Source organism: Hippocampus zosterae, chromosome 9, assembly GCF_025434085.1.
Source record: "Hippocampus zosterae strain Florida chromosome 9, ASM2543408v3, whole genome shotgun sequence".
Classification (NCBI taxonomy): domain Eukaryota; kingdom Metazoa; phylum Chordata; class Actinopteri; order Syngnathiformes; family Syngnathidae; genus Hippocampus; species Hippocampus zosterae.
In genome coordinates, this window is record NC_067459.1 from 25335374 (window position 1) to 25353398 (window position 18025).

The 18025-nt window shown below is 55.6% G+C and overlaps 1 protein-coding gene across 1 annotated transcript; it reads left to right on the plus strand.

Moving 5' to 3' along the window:
- Nucleotides 1-3386: 3386 nt before the first annotated feature.
- On the plus strand, nucleotides 3387-17273 carry lrig1 (leucine-rich repeats and immunoglobulin-like domains 1). The gene is made up of 17 exons (XM_052076450.1): nucleotides 3387-4549; nucleotides 7339-7410; nucleotides 7631-7705; nucleotides 9333-9470; nucleotides 10097-10240; nucleotides 10466-10609; nucleotides 10724-10867; nucleotides 11872-12015; nucleotides 12960-13040; nucleotides 13304-13375; nucleotides 13491-13562; nucleotides 13649-13812; nucleotides 14046-14381; nucleotides 14521-14802; nucleotides 15652-16086; nucleotides 16160-16294; nucleotides 16417-17273. Exons 1-17 carry the CDS (start codon nucleotides 4341-4343, stop codon nucleotides 16803-16805), a joined length of 3036 nt encoding a protein of 1011 aa, XP_051932410.1. The 5' UTR covers nucleotides 3387-4340; the 3' UTR covers nucleotides 16806-17273.
- The last annotated feature ends 752 nt before the right edge of the window (nucleotides 17274-18025 follow it).

An 18025-nucleotide genomic window follows, 5' to 3' on the forward strand; every position in this document is an offset into this window, starting at 1 on the left:
ATGACATCCACATACACAAACACCAAAATTCCTAATGGAAATCATATCATTCGTTGTACTGACGTATTGTAGCGACGTCCGCCTCGGAGCGTGCGATTGACAGAACACCTTTCTGCTTCCCATTCGCGAAGCATCTCCACGCTGCCGCAACACCCGGGAGCCATCCAGTCCCAGTATGGCCAGTTGGCGGCCTTTCACGCCTCTCCAATTTTGCCGCGGCAGATGGTTTACACGCGGTTTGCAAGCACGATGAATCCCCCTCGACGCCTTGCGCATCCATCAACCACTGACCCGACATCATGATAATCTGCCCCACCAAAAAGTGCGCACCTGAGTGGCGCACAACCTTTGACTTTCCGCTGGAGTCGTTGAAGTATTGTATTGTCAAGTCCGGCGGCGAAAAGGCCACGACGGTCGGTGTCAAAAACCTTCACAAAGAAAAAAAACAGACGAGGGTCTCCTCTGGTGTGGTCCTTCGTTCTTCTTACAGGGCGCCGCGGCGGAAGACTGGCGTGCACTCATCTCATCATTCACAATTTCACACGGCAACACAAAAGGCGGCGCGGCTCTAAATTATGGCGGCAGATGTTGTTCATGCATTCCTTTCCATGTCAATTCTTTGCAGGGCTCACGAAGGTTACGCATGGGGAACAATCGCTTCAAGATGGCGCCGTGTGAAATGTCGGCAAACGGCTTGTGCGATGCTACCGGATTGGGCGACAAATTTCAGCTCCAAATGGCAACATGGGCACCTTTGGCCACCCAGCGTATCTTGTGTATTTGAAGAGGATGGGGCACCACTGCTGTTCCAGACGGGATTCGTCCGGTTATTTTCTGGGTGCGAAGATATGGAACGCAAGTCGCCCACCGAAAGAATCGCACTAACCGTTGCCTTAAAATAGATCCCCAAGCACCTGACCCATCTGTTGCAGGCTCGTCAAAATACCGTATCAAGTCAATGTGGGACAGCTGGGGTGGGGGGCCTCGCCGCATGCCGCGTGGAAACATGGGAGAGGTTGACAAATTTGATGATTTCCAAACTGTAACGTAAAAAAAAACAAGTTTTGGGCGGCCCGGTGGTGACCGGGGTACGGTTCCGGGCTCGGGCCTTCCTGTGTGGACTTTGCATGTTCTCCCCGTGTCCGCGTGGCTTTTCTGCGGGTGCTCCGATTTGCTTCCAAAAAGATGCACAGCCGGTTCGCGGAAGACTCGAGTCGTTTTCGTGGCCTCGGAGGACAGTGACGCCGAATAAATGTTTTATCGTCTCATCGTATTATTCCTTGTACGCAACAAATTGATTGATGGGGTTGACATCTCGCAAGTCAGAAAGTCAGTCACAAATTGATTGGAAGATGCCAACGTTATTTATGACACATGACAATTTGGCATTTGGGCACAGATTTGAACAAGGATCATGCAAGTTGACACACGTGATTTGCTTTTGCGGGCCACATAAAATGAGGTGGCGGGCCAGAACTGGCCCCCGGGCCTCGACTTTGATGTCTTGTCTCGAAGTTGTCCCCGGGTGCGATTGTTGGTCTATGTTGGCCCTGCGATGAGCTGGCAACCCGGTCGAGGGGCTGCCCCCGCCTACTGCCCGAAATCAGCTTGAATTAGGAGCATTTTGGCCTCAATGCGGGATTTTAGATGCCGTGTGAAAAGAGTCACTGACAGCCTTAAATGAATGATTCGAGACTAACGGTATGTTGGAGTCAAGGTCATTGTTTGAAGTTGCCGGTTGAGGGGAGTGAAGATCAAAGACAGGAGAATTCCACTCCACGAAATGAATATCGAGTCATTCTTGACATACCGATGAAGTGGCGTTTTGCAGGGCCCCGTTGGCGAACCCGCTCCCTCGCTCGCTCGCTCTGGCGGGAGAGACGGAGGGAGGCCTCACCTGCAACGTGAAACCCGCTCGGATTCTTTGGAAAAGGAACAAGGAGCCACAGCACCAAAGTGCCTGCGGTGCTGCAGGTGCGGACGCCTGCGTGCCCGCAAGCGTGATTGACAGCCGTCAAATGTGGAACTTCTCCCAACACTAAACAATCACGCGCTCCTTCGTGCCGTCAACCAAGCAAGGCAACGTGTCAATGCCTGGTAAGACGCTCCGACAAAATATTTCTCTGCTAAACGGATTGAATTGCAGATGTGCACTTCTGAGATGACTTGACGTGGACAATTTGAGATTTGAAGAATACGCTTGTTGCTCAAATATGAATCCATTGGAGTTACTTTACTCTCGCAAACACTTTCTTCGTAGTAAACAAGACAGCTTGATTTTCTGTTGGCGGCCTCTTCCAACACAATAGGACCGGGCTAGAAACAACAGGGGGCGGCCCGGCCCGGTAGTCCAGTGGTTAGCACGTGGGCTTCACAGTGCAGAGGTACCGGGTTCGATTCCAGCTCCGGCCTCCCTGTGTGGAGTTTGCATGTTCTCCCCGGGCCTGCGTGGGTTTTCTCCGGGTGCTCCGGTTTCCTCCCACATTCCAAAAATATGCATGGCAGGCTGATTGAACACTCTAAATTGTCCCTAGGTGTGAGTGTGAGTGCAAATGGTTGTTCGTCTCTGTGTGCCCTGCGATTGGCTGGCAACCGGTTCAGGGTGTCCCCCGCCTACTGCCCGGAGACAGCTGGGATAGGCTCCAGCACTCCCCGCGACCCTTGTGAGGATCAAGCGGCTAGGAAGATGAATGAATGAATGAAAAAAGAAACAACAGGCAGTTTAAAAAATTAAAAAACGGGAGGAAAAGCAAAAGTGTGAATGAAGTGCACTGCGAACGACGTAGCTCAAAAGTTAAAAAAAAATTAATCATAACCCAACATTAGAATGGTGGCTTTTTTTTTAGACTTCTCTAGTGAGTTTGGAGGGAATTTCTTGATTCATAAGAAGCGATATGTTTTCCCCTCTTCCTTGAGAGTTTTGCTTTGTGGCACAAAATGGAAGGGGGCAAATGGACTTGCAAAGAAAATGTTTCCCCTCAGTTTCACTGCAAATGTGATGTTTTCAGATACTTTGACAAGTGGGACCAGGCTCTGATTTTTCCACCCAATAAGTCACCAAGCTCTTGGAATTGCAATTTCACTTGAACATCCAATGGATCATCAGCCAATGACAGCAATCGTCGTCGTTTCATGCGCTTGGTGCTGCAACTTTGAAGATGTCTATCTTTTACGGTCGTCTCTTCTCGCGCGTAATGATATTTGAAACCGGTTTTGTGATTATGGCTTGTTGTAAAGCGATTAGCTGGGCTGTCTGTGGCACTTGCGGCCCCTTTAAGAAAGAGCGAGAGTGAGTGAGGGCGGGGCGGGGCGGGGGGTGGGGGGTGGTGTAACGGGGGGGCGGTGTTTGAGGTTTCACACCCCGTGGTGGGAAACGTGGGCGGGCCTTGACACCGCTGACTGACAGCGGCTCGGCCGCGTACGGAGAAGCCGAACGAACCAACGAAGGAAAGGCGTTGCGATTACGTCATTTACTAACAGCCAATCGCAGTGAGCCAAAGGCGGCTCCTGGAATCACTGTTGTGCTTCCAACGTGGGACTCCACTAACCGACTCGAGAGGGGGCGGGGGGGTAGAGGAAAAGTAAGCCAGAGGACAAAACTCCGAGTGGCGAACCGTACACGGTCAAAAGGAGGGGGGCTCTTCTTTTTTTTTATTACCCCGAATTGTTTAGTTTTGTGACTACAGCCCGCAGAAGACGAATTGCTGATCGGATTCTCTATCGGAGAGTTTGGAGGCGTCCCTTTCAAAGTTGGATCGAAACAGCGCAGAGTGGAGATTTCAACGCTCGGCTTCAGACCAACGCTGGAGTCGTTTTACCGTGGAAAAAAGTTTTGGGCTCAACTTTGAACTGCGAGGTGGACGTTAAGCTACGTGCGCATCGGTCGTCGTTCAAGCGGCGTTCACTTTGCAACCTGTTTGCTCGATCAAATGTTTCCAGCGAGCTTGGCGCTCTGTGCCCTTTAAACGTCTTTTTTGGGGGTTGTTGGACGTTAGCAAACGTAGCGCACAAGTTGCTGGGCACACCGAAAATGTAGCGTCAAATGTTACATCAACGTTGAAAATTTGTTCCATCAAATCGGTAGTGGAGGATTGCTGTTTTTTCTGGCCAAACTGTGAATCACCTTTGATTCGACACGCGCGTCGGACATCGAAAGAGATAAAGCTGGACCTCCGTCCTAAATGACTTTTTCCCCCCCCATCAAACCACCGATGTCTTTGCTATCGTTCAAAGGCAACTTGCAACATGCTTTAAAGTGCATCTGATTGTTCCGGTACTGCACTAACATTGCCGTTTGCTGGTTCTGGGGGGAGAACTCGGCGGCGAAAGCTGGATACAAAATGGCGGTGTCCCCGGGACCTTTTGGATACGCTTCTCGTTGCCTTTTCTACTTGTTTTTTTCACTGCGACTTTTGAACAGTCACGGATTGACTTCCGAGTGGCAGTGTGCCCACAACTGTACCTGCCATGGCGATTCGGTGGACTGCAGTCATCTGGAGCAAGCGGCGGCGGCGCCGCCTGGAGACCTGCCCGCCGGGACCATTTCCTTGTAAGCGACTCCCTTCAAAATTAATTCTTCTTTCGAGTGACGTCACTCCACCTCGAAAGATTTGATGAGAACTTGAATCGCTGCTACTGGGGGGGGGGGGCGTTTGATCTTCTTTTCTGGTCGCAAGTTGCATGCTTGAGTTCAGGTTTCACCTGCGGCGCAACACCTGTCAGCCAAGACTCATTTGCCATCGGTCCGCGGTTCCCTTTTGTTGTGCGAAGAGGATTCTCTCTCCTTCCGTTCAATCCGCGTTTCGCAAGAGGCCCAGGCGGTCGGGCGCAATGTCGGACCATATTTAGCACCGCCGTGGATTCTGCGTTGCATCATGTCGCGGGCGCTGTTTTAAACAAGCCTGCCGTGCTCACAATGAACACGCGACTGACCAAAAGTCCGCTTTTCAAATTGAGTGCCAGTTTTCGGTGACTCTTGATGGCACCGAAGTGAAAAGATGGCATGCGGTGATTTTTACTTTTTTAACAAATTGCGTCAGCAGCTTTTCAACAGATTCATATTTGGCGCAAAGTTCACAAGGAGAAATGCATGTGGTCAAATGCAGTTAAAAATGAGTTGAACGGGAACCAGATGAGCAGCTTCGTTTAAGCCCGCGACGACGCAACTGCGGCAATACCAAAACCCGGTCTGGCCCGCCCCTGCGCACGTTGTCATTGCGCCTCACGCTCCACTCTCCCCCTCCAATCCCCCCTTCGCCAAGTGCAGCTTTTTTGCAAGTCCCTCTTCAAAACATGAACAGGAACAATTGTATTTTGGCCACGCCCACTACGCCCCCGCCACCACTGCCGCTGAAGTGCAGAGCCGCGTTTTGCTTTGCGTAAGAAAGCAAGAAGTAAGAAAGCAGTTTGGCCCAAACGAGCCGGGTGGCTTTTAGCGATTGTTTTCATGGCGATGAATTCAGAGGATGGGTGGTTCTGCGGCAAGTGTACGCATCCGCTCTTAGCGGCCTTCGAATGAACCGCTATGGAGAAAATCCGTCGTCATTTTCGGCCCACGGGGTGGAGGGGGGGGGGGGGGGGGGGATGACGACAGAATTGATCCCCAGAGTGCACTTGGGCACCTCGGAGCGAATCAACGTCGCCGGCGGCTTTTACGCTTTCTGGCCATCAAGTGCCACCCGTACGAAAGGGACGGCGGGGAACCGTGGGGGCCGATCGCCCGCCGCCCGAGACGCTCGCTTTTGCCCTCCCGTGTGCTGCCCGAACGAGCATCATGCGGTGTTATGACATCACCCCCGGATTTCCTCTGCTCCCGCGGCACCCGTAAATAGGACAGCTGCCTTCTCCAAGTGGTTTTTTTCTCTCCCCCCCCCCCCCACCCCCCCTTTGTCAAATAAGCTGCAGGGCGCCGCCGCTGAGCTCCTCTTTGCTCCGTCAGACCGGCCCGCGCTTCATTTAATATCATTTTTTATTCATTTTTCCTTCTTGGAAAGATTTCTCGGCGGGCGAGTTTGACGCTAATGTTTTCGATTAGCCGCATTTCCTTCCAGCGCTCGGGCCACTTAAAATGACAAATTGTGACCCGGCGCCCTGGGATGAGGCGCATCGTAACGAAGCGACGCCGCGAGTGATGAGTCACCGGCCATAACTTCCAAGTTGGCAGACTCGTGGCTTTTAACTGCACAGGTATTGAATCAATAAGACGTGTGATTTCATTTTGTCCTTAAATGCCACGGACGTTTGTCGATTTGATTGATGGCCGCCATCATATGATGTTGCTTGCGTTTAAAGTTGTAACGTCAGAGTCAAAACGCTCCGGATGGAGACTCGAACGCCCACTGGACTTGTGATGCCACGTTGGACGAAAGGAGCGCCGTGTCCGTTTTGCGCCAATGGCCCGCGCGAACATTTTGTGACCTTGGCAAACGCTCGCCGGGGCTCCAACGAGTCCAACGGAGCAAACGTCGGAGGGCCAAATCACTCGCCTGGGTGTGCCCCGGGCAAATGGGGAAATGACCTCGCAGGCCTCCCGTCTCGGCGCCGCAAATTCCTTTCCAAGGAATTGCCGGGCCGCTATCTGGAAAGCGCCAAGCGCGCTCGGTGCCGGATTCCCGCCTTTGCGATCCGCGGCGGAGGGAAGCGGAAGGACCCTGATCGCCGACGGTCGCTGTTGAATTGCCACAAACCTTATCTGATAGCTCAGCTCATAATGCGGGCCCAATGAAACAAAAATATCGCTCGAGCGTATTTGCTCTTGAGCCGCAGGCGGCGGAGCAAAGGGCGCGTTGCGTGCGCACCGATCGTGGGGCGCTTTAGTTTGCACACTTGTGGTCGTTTTTCCGTGTTTTGCGCCCGTGGCTGCCTTTTCTAAACACTGCACACACCTTGGAGCAAGTTGGTGGATCCCCCCCACCCCACCCCTCGACACTTGACTTTGCCAGAACGAGGGCAGACGCACGCGCCGCTATTACCTCATCACCTTCGCAAACAAGGAGAAAAACACGGAGAGCCGAGCGCTCATCATGTGTCATCAAGGCCGGGAGGCACAAAAGCCAGAAAAACACCAATATGCTCGGTTTGCATTCAAGGGCGGAAAAAAAAACATGTGTGCCAATTGATTGCGCAGATGAATTGGCTTTGTTTGCAGAAGCGGCACGGAAAGCGAGCGGCTCCGTTTGAGGCCCGTCGATTCGGACCGGCTCGGATTCCATCGGATGATTTGATACTTTGTGTTTTGATAATTCGGTTCTCCTCGTTGTGCCGACCGAGAACGAATAAAGCCGATCGATGCGCGCCCGCGTGCAAATTCATGATCGCCTTCCCTGCTTTGTTTTTCAGAAATCTCGGCCACAGCAAGCTGACCGACATCGGCGCAGACGTGTTTGCCAACCTGTCAAATCTACGAGAGTTGTAAGTATCCGCACACGCTAAACATTCACAGCGTGCGTGCGCGTAGCAAGTGCGACTTTGTTGTCAAATGTGCCAGCACAGATGAAGACAACATATGACAAGAGGAGCCGCCGCGGGTGCCCGCGCCGCTCGCGACGCGCCCGCTTCTCTTTCTGCCGCTCGCGTCCGCGTTTTCGTGCATTCTCGCTGCCCGCCGACCGTCGGCTTTGTGACTTTTCAGGCGGCTGGACCACAACGAGCTGACCTCCATCCCGGATTTAGGACGGGCGGCTTCCAAGATGGCGGCGCTCTACTTGTGAGTACTTGCGCCCCTTGCCGGAAGCACGACGGTATTCTTAGGCCGCTGACATGGTCCTCATGACAGAAAACCTTTTTTCCCGCCCCAACCGTCTGAGTGACGCCCCTCCAAATGAGCGGGGTGGAGGGTGGGGGGTGGGGGTCTTTTTTTGGGCCTGACTGGAAGCCTGTTGCCAGGGAAGGGCCCGGAGGTCTGACAGGAGAAGAGGCCAGAAGGGAGGGCCGAATATTTAGTGAAGTGAAGGCCGCCGAAGCAGCTGCGGCCGTCCGTCACGTCGCTTACGGTAAAACGGGCGACGGCGAGTCAGGGAGGAGGAAGGGCGGGGCGCCACGTCACCGCTTTTGCGGAAGAGAAAGGGTGTCGCCGTGGGGGACGGCTCACGTTGGAAAACGGAAGTTCAAAAAGTGAAATGAAAGTCGATGGCGTCCTCCGTCGTAGCCAAAAAGCCCATTCCAGGGGAGTTGGCTCAGGAACAGGCGCGCGAAAACCAATCCGGAGCAAAAGCTCATCAAAGAAGCGGAAAAATGTTCCGTGGTCCGACCAGTCCCCGTTTCAAATAGTTGTCTTGTCTCCAGATTGCCCTCCAAGATGGCACCATCTTTTTTTGACACTTTGCGGGAAGTGTCAAAAGGCACCCGAGCGGGCTCATGCTCAGCAGCTTTGGAATTCAGTCCGTCCGATTGGCCGTTGGCTGTTTGGGAATTCTCGCCGCCTGCTATTGTGCGTCGCCCACTTCAAACGCGCAGAGCGGCTCCCTCTCACACACAGCTGGATTCTCGACCGTGGGAGGGAGCGAGCTAGGGTGCCCCCCCCCGTCCTCCCCCTCCCACCCCGAGTGCTGGAACCAGCGCAAGAGGTCAATCTCTTCCGTTGGTCTGAGGCTGCTCTGTTTTTTCCCAGCAGAGGTCACCAGCTGTTGACCCTCGCTCACTCCTTAACTATCCCCCATTTTTCTCCCCCCTCCCTTGATCCGCCCCCCCAGGCGCTGCTCAATGTGGCCACTGTGTGTGTGAGTCTCTGTCTTGCGCGTACGCTTTGTTGTTTGTGTTTGTTCGCTCGCAGGGTTCATCCTGAAGCATTTTCTGCCCGTGTTTATTCAGGTGGGCACTGTGGCGTGACCCACTCGTGCCCCCGCCCCCCCCTCTCGCAAAATTGACCAGCGTATGTCCATCTGCTGGCCGAAGACTAGAAGGGAAGGAGGGAGCGACCTTGTTTGGACAGACTTTGAGTGGGGGGAGCACCCGTTCTCCTCGCCTTTCTTTGGCTCTCGGAAGACGTGCGAGGCGCGCGACGTACGCCAACGAGTGGCGGCTCGCTTGGCCGGGGCTCGAGTGGGAATCGAGATTGGATTCAATGTTTGGAAATATTCCTGTTGGGTGGGAAGGCCGCCGCGCCTGGCCAAGAGTCCGGGGGGGAGGTCGCCCGCCTGCGCTCTGAAGGCAACCGAGATGGGCGGCGGCACCCAGAAGATTTCAATCGACTTTATTCCCGCAGTCCAATGGCGCGACGGCCGGCTCGACGCCACGCGACGCAGATTAGAAAGCCTTCTCGGAAACCTGACGTCATCGAGCGCTCGTTTCGTCGGCTTTGCTCGGCCAAACGGCTCTTTTTTGCCTTCCCCCAGACACCATAACAAGATCCGCAGTATTGAGGGGATGCGGATGGGAAGCTTGCTCTCCTTGGAAACTTTGGACCTCAGCAATAATGACATCACCGAACTACGAGGACGCTCCTTTCCCGCGGGACTCCGGATTCGAGATTTGTAAGTATTTGCGGGCAATGGGGGGGGGGGGGGGGGGTAATCTGTAGGGCCCCCGTTTAGCCCCTCCAGCATTTGACTTGATTTTGGAAACTATAGTTATCAATCACCTTCTTTAGTCCCAGGAGGGGGCGGGGGGGAACCCAATCCTGGGACCGCATTTGTGGGACATCGAAGTGCTCATTAGAATGCGCTGAGACAATCTAGCGCTTCCTGTTTTTCAAGCCATTGTCGCTCCGCTCGACAAGGTGGAGATGATACTATTAATATATTGTTCTTGATTTTACTGCTTGGTGCTTTCTACCGCCTTTATGACCGATTCGTCTTACTGTTTATTGTATATGTTAAATCGCTCCATGTACAGCACTTTGTATGCAGCCATGGCTGTTTGAAAGTGTGCTCCAGAAATACTCTTGACTTGACTTGACTATTAATAATCATAAGATATTTTATTTGTGGGCGCCTTTCCAGAAACTCAAGGACGCCTTACAACAAGCAGTTAAAATCACGGATACAATGTTAAAAACAACATCAAATAAAAGAAGAAAAAAATGACTGCAGGTTTGCGCGAGCGGAATGCGGCCGGTCTGCGCGTGGTGAGTGTGCAGCTGTGTTGTGGGCGTCCGCAGGTACCTAAGCAACAACAAGATCGGCGCGTTGGAGCCGGGCGCACTGGACCATCTGGGCCCCACGCTGCAGGTCCTGCGATTGGGCCGAAACCGGCTCGCTCAGATTCCCGTCAGGGCCTTCCAGCTCCCGAGGCTCACCCAGCTGTGAGTAGCCGTCAAGGCGCCGCCGATTGCGCTCGCGCGGGTCCACGTGCCCAGGAATTATTTTGACGTTATTTTGTAGAAGTCACGTCTCGCCGATTTGCGCGTTTTTTGCGAATGTCGTCCTTTTAAACGCTCTACCGTACCTCGAGGAGGCTGACTCGACGCAAACGGAGATGTATTTCTTGCCAATCTCCTGCCATGTTTTGTGTTTGTGCGTGCCCGCAGCGAACTCAACCGGAATCGTATCCGTCAGGTGGAGGGCTTGACTTTCCAGGGTCTCTCCAGCTTGGAGGCGCTGAAGCTCCAACGGAATAGCATCGGCAAGCTGACGGACGGGGCCTTCTGGGACCTCGCCAAGATGAAAGTCCTGTACGCAATGAATGGCCAGACTTTTTTTTTTCGTGACTTTTGAAACGACGTTGGACGGCGCTGCTCGGTCGCCGTCGATTCGTCGATTGATCCGATGGATTGTTTCTCATGCAGCCACCTGGAGCACAACAGCCTGAGCGAGGTGAACGGCGGCTCCCTCTACGGGCTGACTTCTCTTCAGCAGCTCTTCCTCAGTAACAACTCCATAACCCGCATCAATCCCGATGGCTGGAAGTTCTGCCAGAAGCTGAGAGTGTTGTGAGTGCCGCCAACCCAAATCACCCGTCGAGTGCCGAATGCGCAAACACACGTTGATGGACTCGTTTTTGAGGGAGGGCAGGGATTTTGCAAAAGCTCCGTTGATCTCGACATGTTCTTCGGCACGTCACCTCGCGCGCCCACATCCGCTGTGCGGACCAAGATCCGATCAAAGCCACTCCTGCCATCTAGTGGGGATTTATTGTACTGAAATTGTTCCCACGGCCTCGATAATGACTGAGGGGCCTGCGAGAAGGCCTTGATGAATTTTCAGATGGGATTTTTGCAACCATTACCACCTCACCCCACGTTTTGACATGAAATGACGACAATGACAACAATTTGCCAGTAGCGGAACGTTAGCTTCCGACACAGCACATCATTTTCTGTGAGGAGATTCTTCTTATTTTTTTTCATTCATCTGCAGACCGTTCCTTTTGGCCACAATATTATCGGGCCACCTCAACATGCTACACGACGCAGCAAGGATAATCCTGTTTATCCCGTCATTAGACCTGAGCTCAACAGCTTTGGAACGGACGGCCTTATACACGTTTGTGCGAGCGAGTGAGATCTTCTGCTCGCTGCGCTTTGGTAATTCCGCAGAATGATCCCATTTGCCCTCCATTGTCAAGCGAAGGACACGGTCCGACCCGATAGCCTCCCCCGCGCTGTTGACACGACAGTCATTTTGCCGCTATAAAGCGCTGCTGCGCTCAGCCGAGGCGTTACTAAGTGCGAGCGAGGCCGCGCCTGTTCATGTGGAACGGTTAGACAAGATTACGAGTCGGATGGCGCGGGTGGAAGTTTGCCGTACCTATCTGAGGGCCATATCCCGTCGAGGCGCCTCCGAATGATAGATTGCACGCCGGCGCTCCACACATCGGAAGCGACGTAGGTCCGGTCGAGTCGCGGCTTGTTCTTTATCGGTGCTCTATCAGCTCCTTCCATCCGCAACTTGTCTGTGTGATTCCCCCCCCCCCCCCCCCCCCCAACCCCTCCAGGAATCTGTCGTATAACAACCTGACTCGTCTGGACGAAGGCAGTCTGGCCGTGCTGGGCGATCTCCACACACTGCGTCTGGGGCACAACTCAATAAGCCACATCGCCGAGGGAGCCTTCAGAGGCCTCAGGGCCGTACGCATCCTGTAAGTCTGCCCCCCCCATCTGCCATTAACCAGGCGGAATCGCTGGCGACGACTCCCGCGTAGGCTGCCGCGCCCTCGCAGATGATAATGAGAAAGCCCGACTTGTTTGCGGATTCAAAGTTTGATCGCGTTTGTTTGTTTGGACAAGGTAATTGCGGGCTCGCCATCGGCATCGGCATGGTTTCCGTGGCAACCTTCTCGTCTTTCTGGCTTTGTTTCTTTTGCCCGCTTTGGTTTTGGTCCTAAAGTCACAAACGTTTCCTTGCCTTTGGAGTCGATGCAGCAAGTTGCTTTTCCTCCTCAAATCCTTCTTTTGTAAAGCATTTAAAAAAACGACAACAAAAACAGCACAGAGCACCCTGCCGACTGACCGCAATCGGGGGGCCCCAATTAGCGTCGTGCCCGCACCGTCTCCTTGTTATTTTCACTGGCGCACTTGATCTGTCGTCCCGTCCTCCCCCGTTCAAGCCGGCCGGCACCGTCGCGCCTTTTGAGGCAGAGCTAATCTCATCAGCGGAGGGGAGAAGGGCCAGAGACCGGGCCCGAAACTTAGCCGGGGCAGCTTTAATTGGGCCCGCTTTGCCGGCTGAGCTGGCACGGCACCGCCGAGCCGGCGGCGGGCTGTGAAAGCTCCAAACAAGCCCGCGCGTCCCCTTACTCGGCCACGGGTGGGGGCTTGTCGCGCCCGACCCCCTCCTGCCGCGGGTCTCTTGTTCTTGAGCCCCCACCGCCGGCCTTGCTTTAACAAGCCCACAACCATTCGCATCCAGCCAGCCGGAAAGAGGAGGAAATTGGCAGCTCCGGTTTGACGGCCAGTGGGGTGGGGGGGGGGGGGGTGAAAAGAAAAAGCAGGGGAAGGGGCAATATGATGGTGTTGCGAAGACGCGGTGCCCCGCTCCCTGCAATGTTTTGACCCGGACCCTCGTTTCTCTCATCCCCTGCAGGGAGCTGGACCATAACGACATCTCGGGCACAATCGAGGACACCAACGGGGCCTTCTCTGGATTGGATAGCCTCAGCAAGCTGTGAGTGTCCCCCTTCATTCTCCTTTTCCTATTCAGTCCCCCCCCCACCTCCCTTGCCGGAAGCCGACCCACGTCATCCACGTTGGCGGGCCTCTTCAAATGATGTGGCGGGCCGGATCTGGCCCCGCGCCTCATGTTTGACACCCGTACTCGAGACGGTTCAATTCTCCACAATTTGACTTGGACCCAGCTAATTGCGCTGCACTCTCTCCGCATGGCCGCACCCCTCATCTTTCGACACCCTTGGTGTTTGCAAATGGCAGAAGTCTCTTTGGAAACAAGATCAAGTCCGTGGCGAAGAAAGCCTTCGCCGGCCTGGAGACCTTGGAACACCTGTGAGTACTCCGCATTCCGCTTTGTCTTCTTCACCGTCATTGGCGTTTTCACGGCCACCTCCGCGACGGCGCCGACTTGCCCGAGGACGCCCTTTGACTTGCGCCGCCTCCGCAGGAACTTGGGCGAGAACGCCATCCGCTCCATCCAGGCGGACGCCTTCGGCAAGATGAAGAACCTCAAAACGCTGTGAGCGCTTTGCGCGTCGCGTCGGCTGCCCCGAGATTTGACTGGCGCAGGCAAATAATGCGCGCGTGCTTGCCTCTCGGCCGCAGCCTCATCCAGAGCCGCAGCTTCTTGTGCGACTGCCAGCTGGGCTGGCTGCCGGAGTGGCTGGCGAGCCGCGGCCTGCGGAGCGGCGTCAACGCCACCTGCGCCCACCCCGAGAGTCTGAAGGGTACCGCGCTCTTCCTGGCGCCACCCGGCGCTTTTGTGTGCGGTGAGTGACGGATGCGACGCAGACGTGTGCTCGCTCGGGGATGTTTAACTTTGCCTGCTCCAAATGCTAATCGTTCGCTCCGCAAACGTGGCCGCACCCTGTCGAACGTGAACCTGCGCCGGTGACGTTTTTGCCTCACGTCATCGGATTGTATTTGTAAAATGGACGCGTGGGTTTTGTGCCCATTCAAAGCGTCTCCTGCCCCCCCTCCACCCGTTTCCCTTCCTCGTCAGATGACTTTCCCAAACCCCAAATCACCGTTCAACCGGAAACCATCGCGGCGGTCCTCGGCAGCAACGTGCGACTCACCTGCACGGCCGCCAGCAGCAGCTCGTCCCCCGTGACCTTCGCGTGGCGCAAGGACCAGGAGCCGCTGGCACGCGCCGAGACGGAGAACTACGCCCACGTGCGCGCTCGGCCCCAAGGCGCCGCCGCCGCAGGCGTGACGGAGTACACGACCATCCTGCACCTGCGCCACGTCACCTTTGCGCACGAGGGCCGTTACCAGTGCGTCATCACCAACCACTTTGGCTCCACCTACTCCAGCAAGGCCCGCCTCATCGTCAACGGTACGCTTCCGACGAGTGAGACATTTGGAAATTGGGCAAAATTTCCAGCAAATCAAAGGCCCGTTGCCGTTGCACTAATCCGCTTTTCGACGAGCGTTTTTGACCAAAGCAACCCACGCCGGCTCTGCTTTGTCCGCAGTGCTGCCGTCTTTTGTGAAGACGCCCCGCGACAGCACCATCCGAACGGGCCACACGGCCAGGCTGGAGTGCGCCGCCGAGGGCCACCCGGCGCCGCAGATCGCCTGGCAGAAGGACGGCGGCACGGATTTCCCCGCCGCCCGGGAGCGGCGGATGCACGTCATGCCCGACGACGACGTCTTCTTCATCATGGACGTCAAGCCCGACGACATGGGCGTGTACAGCTGCACGGCCAAAAACACGGCGGGAACCGTTTCTGCCAACGCCACGCTCACTGTGCTCGGTACGTGCCCCTTCCGCCCCGCTTCTCTTCAAAACTCGGTGTCGTCCGGCGCTTGTAAATAACTCGGGAAGGGGACAATTTAGAGCGTCCAATCAGCCTGCCACGCATGTTTTTGGAATGTGGGAGGAAACTGGAGCACCCGGAGAAAACCCACGCAGACCCGGGGAGAACATGCAAACGACACGCAGGGAGGCCGGAGCTGGAATCGAACCCGGTACCTCTGCACTGTGAAGCCAACGTGCTTACCACTGGACTACCGGGCCGCCAGTATATTTATATACTGTATATATCTCCACTTTCCCCCTCCCCAGAGCAGCTGTGGCCTTGCTGCGGGTCAGGGGGCCAAAGGTCAAACTTTCGGGTCAAAGGGGCTTGTTGGGGGAGCAAGAGCGGCTCACAGAAGGATGTTTGTTCCGCACGGGGGGTGGGGGGGTCAGGCAGCCTTCCGTCTGGAAAAACATGTCCGGTCAAGAAAAAGGGGAGCCCGAGATGATGAGCCCGGCCGAGATGAGCGTGTCAGTTGAAGGGGGCGGAGCCGTTTGCAGACGAATCGTGTTCACCGCCGCCCGCGTCAATGCACCGCGACACTCGAGGAAGCGTTTGTTTTGATTTCAGTGAAGGGACGCGGCCCCGAATGGTCTGTACAACGCGACCGGGTGGAAGCAAAACCGGTTCTGACTGCAGCCGCCGCAGGCTACAAGTGCTGGACGCGTCCTAAAAACAATTCAGACCCCCCCCCCCCCCCCCAAAAAAAGAACAAAGACAATGTGCAAAAAAAAAAAAAAAAGTGCAAAAAGAATCCAACTCAAACTGGACTTTGGGCCCCCCCCCGCCCCCCTTCCCTTGCAGAGACCCCCCACCTGGCCCAGGACCTGGAGGATCGCAACGTGGCGGTGGGCGACACGGTGGCCCTGCAGTGCAAGGCGCTGGGCAGCCCGGCGCCCCGCATCACGTGGCTTCACGACGACCGGCCCCTGCGCCCGTCCGAGCGCCATCACTTCACCCCCGGCAACCAGCTGCTGGTCATCGGCGCCGCCACGCTGGAGGACGCCGGCCGCTACACCTGCCTCATGTCCAACCCGCTGGGCGCCGAGCGCGCTCACAGCCAGCTGCTGGTCACCCGCCGCCGCGGGCCCTGCGCCCCGCCGGCCGGCCTGAGCGCCGTCGCCGTGGGGGTGGTCGTCATCGCCGTGGTGACCAGTATCGTGCTCACCTCCCTGGTGTGGGTGTGCATCATCTACCAGACGAGGAAAAAGAGCGAGGATTGCAGCGTCACCAACACGGGTCAGTCTCGGCCGATTTCCCACATTTCCGGCTGCCGGGGCGCCGCTCTCACACTCGGTGGGCTTGTCTCCAGACGAGACCATGGTGCCTCCCGACGTGCCCAGCTACCTCTCCTCTCAGGGGACCTTGTCGGAGCGCCAGGACGGATGTATCCGCGCGGAGGCCGCCAGCGGACCTCGGCCCAACGGACGCGCCGCGGACTCCGCGGGTAACCGAGCGCCGTATCTGCTTGCGTGACGCGTTACTGGCCACTCGCGAGCCAACAACAACCGAATGAGGATGATGATGATGATGGTTGCCAATGAAGTCCCATTGCCAAATCCTCCGCAGGCTTCGACGGTCCGGCGATGTGCGCGGACTGTCTGGAGAGCGGCGAGCACTACTCCAGAGATCCGGACTACCGGGCGCACGGCTTTGCCCCATCGGGGCTTAGCGAGTATCACCAGCACGTCGCCCCTCCGCCCTACTCGCGCCGTCACCCGGCGGATGGCACGCCGCCCCTCTGCAACGGGAGCCGCGACGTGCGTCCGTGCCATCGAGAAGGTCAAGAAGACGCGCGCGCGGCGCGGGAAGATTCTTTTCACCCTCCGGTGAAGCTGACGAGCCGAGGACATCTCGACGGTGACCGCGAGGCAGAGCTCAGGCGGACTCTGCTGCCTCGCCCGCCCGCGGCGCCCCCCCTTGAGGAGAGCCGCCGAGTCGCGGTGGACTCGCTTTAGCTGCGTGGACCTTTTTTTTGGGGGGGGGGGGGGGGTTCTTTCTTTGCACTGGGAAATAAACTGCTACCTCATATCGAGGCCAGGCGCTTCCGAGCCTCGCGCGACTTGGAGCGCCGAGGAGGTTGAAGACGGACGGAGCTTGTGTGGGTGGCGTCCCATCTGAGCGTATGTGCTGTACATAGTTTAAAAACCTTCTGTTGGGAGGTGACCGGTAAGATTTTTAGCTCTGGAAAAAAAAAAAAATGTGACTTGCATTTGAAGCAAATACAGTACAGCAGAAAGTATTTGCCGCCTTCTCAAGTTCGTACTTTTGTTGCATCGTTTACCCGAATTTCGTATTTAAGGTCCTCAAAATTCACAAGACTTCTGGGTGAATATTATGTGAACTGATGAGCTGAAATTGAAATGAAAAAAAAACGATGGGGGGTGTGTGTCTTGTTACATCTGCCGCAAAAAGGAAGAAGAAAACTGTGAAACAAGTCGGTGGTCGTGTCTTTGTCTGCTTTAGTACTTCAGGACCTGGACGACTGGCTCTCAACCATGAATAGTCAGGACTATTGATATCATTCCCCCCCCCACATCCCGGGGCGGCCCGGTAGTCCAGTGGTTAGCACGTGGGCTTCACAGTGCAGAGGTACCGGGTTCGATTCCAGCTCCGGCCTCCCTGTGTGGAGTTTGCATGTTCTCCCCGGGCCTGCGTGGGTTTTCTCCGGGTGCTCCGGTTTCCTCCCACATTCCCAAAACATGCATGGCAGGCTGATTGGACGCTCTAAATTGTCCCTAGGTGGGAGTGTGAGTGTGAGTGCGAATGGTTTTTCGTCTCTGTGTGCCCTGCGATTGGCTGGCAACCGATTCAGGGTGTCCCCCGCCTACTGCCCGAAGACAGCTGGGATGGGCTCCAGCACCCCCCGCGACCCTAGTGAGGATCAAGCGGCTCGGAAGATGAATGAATGTATTCCCATCCCCCTTGTGGATTGACCAATCACCATTTTATGTTTGGCTAACCTTTCGTGTGTTTGATCTTCATTTTGTTAAACGATGCAAAAAAAAAAAAGTGCGAATTTGAGTGGCGGGCAAATACGTTTTCACGGCACTGTCGGGAGCCACGGACAGTTTGTGAATGTGCAGGGACTTGAGACTGTACACAAGATGGATCTTTTCCAAAAGAGCATTTGGATTGATGTGCATGACAAAGGAGTGACGCTATTTTATTTTTGTTC

Coding starts and splice junctions, on each gene's coding strand:
- lrig1 (XM_052076450.1), top strand. CDS start 4,341: ATGGCGGTGTCCCCGGGACCTTTTGGATACGCTTCTCGTTGCCTTTTC. Junction 7,706..9,332: donor AAGATGGCGGCGCTCTACTT/GTGAGTACTTGC, acceptor GCCTTCCCCCAG/ACACCATAACAAGATCCGCA. Junction 10,868..11,871: donor TGCCAGAAGCTGAGAGTGTT/GTGAGTGCCGCC, acceptor CAACCCCTCCAG/GAATCTGTCGTATAACAACC.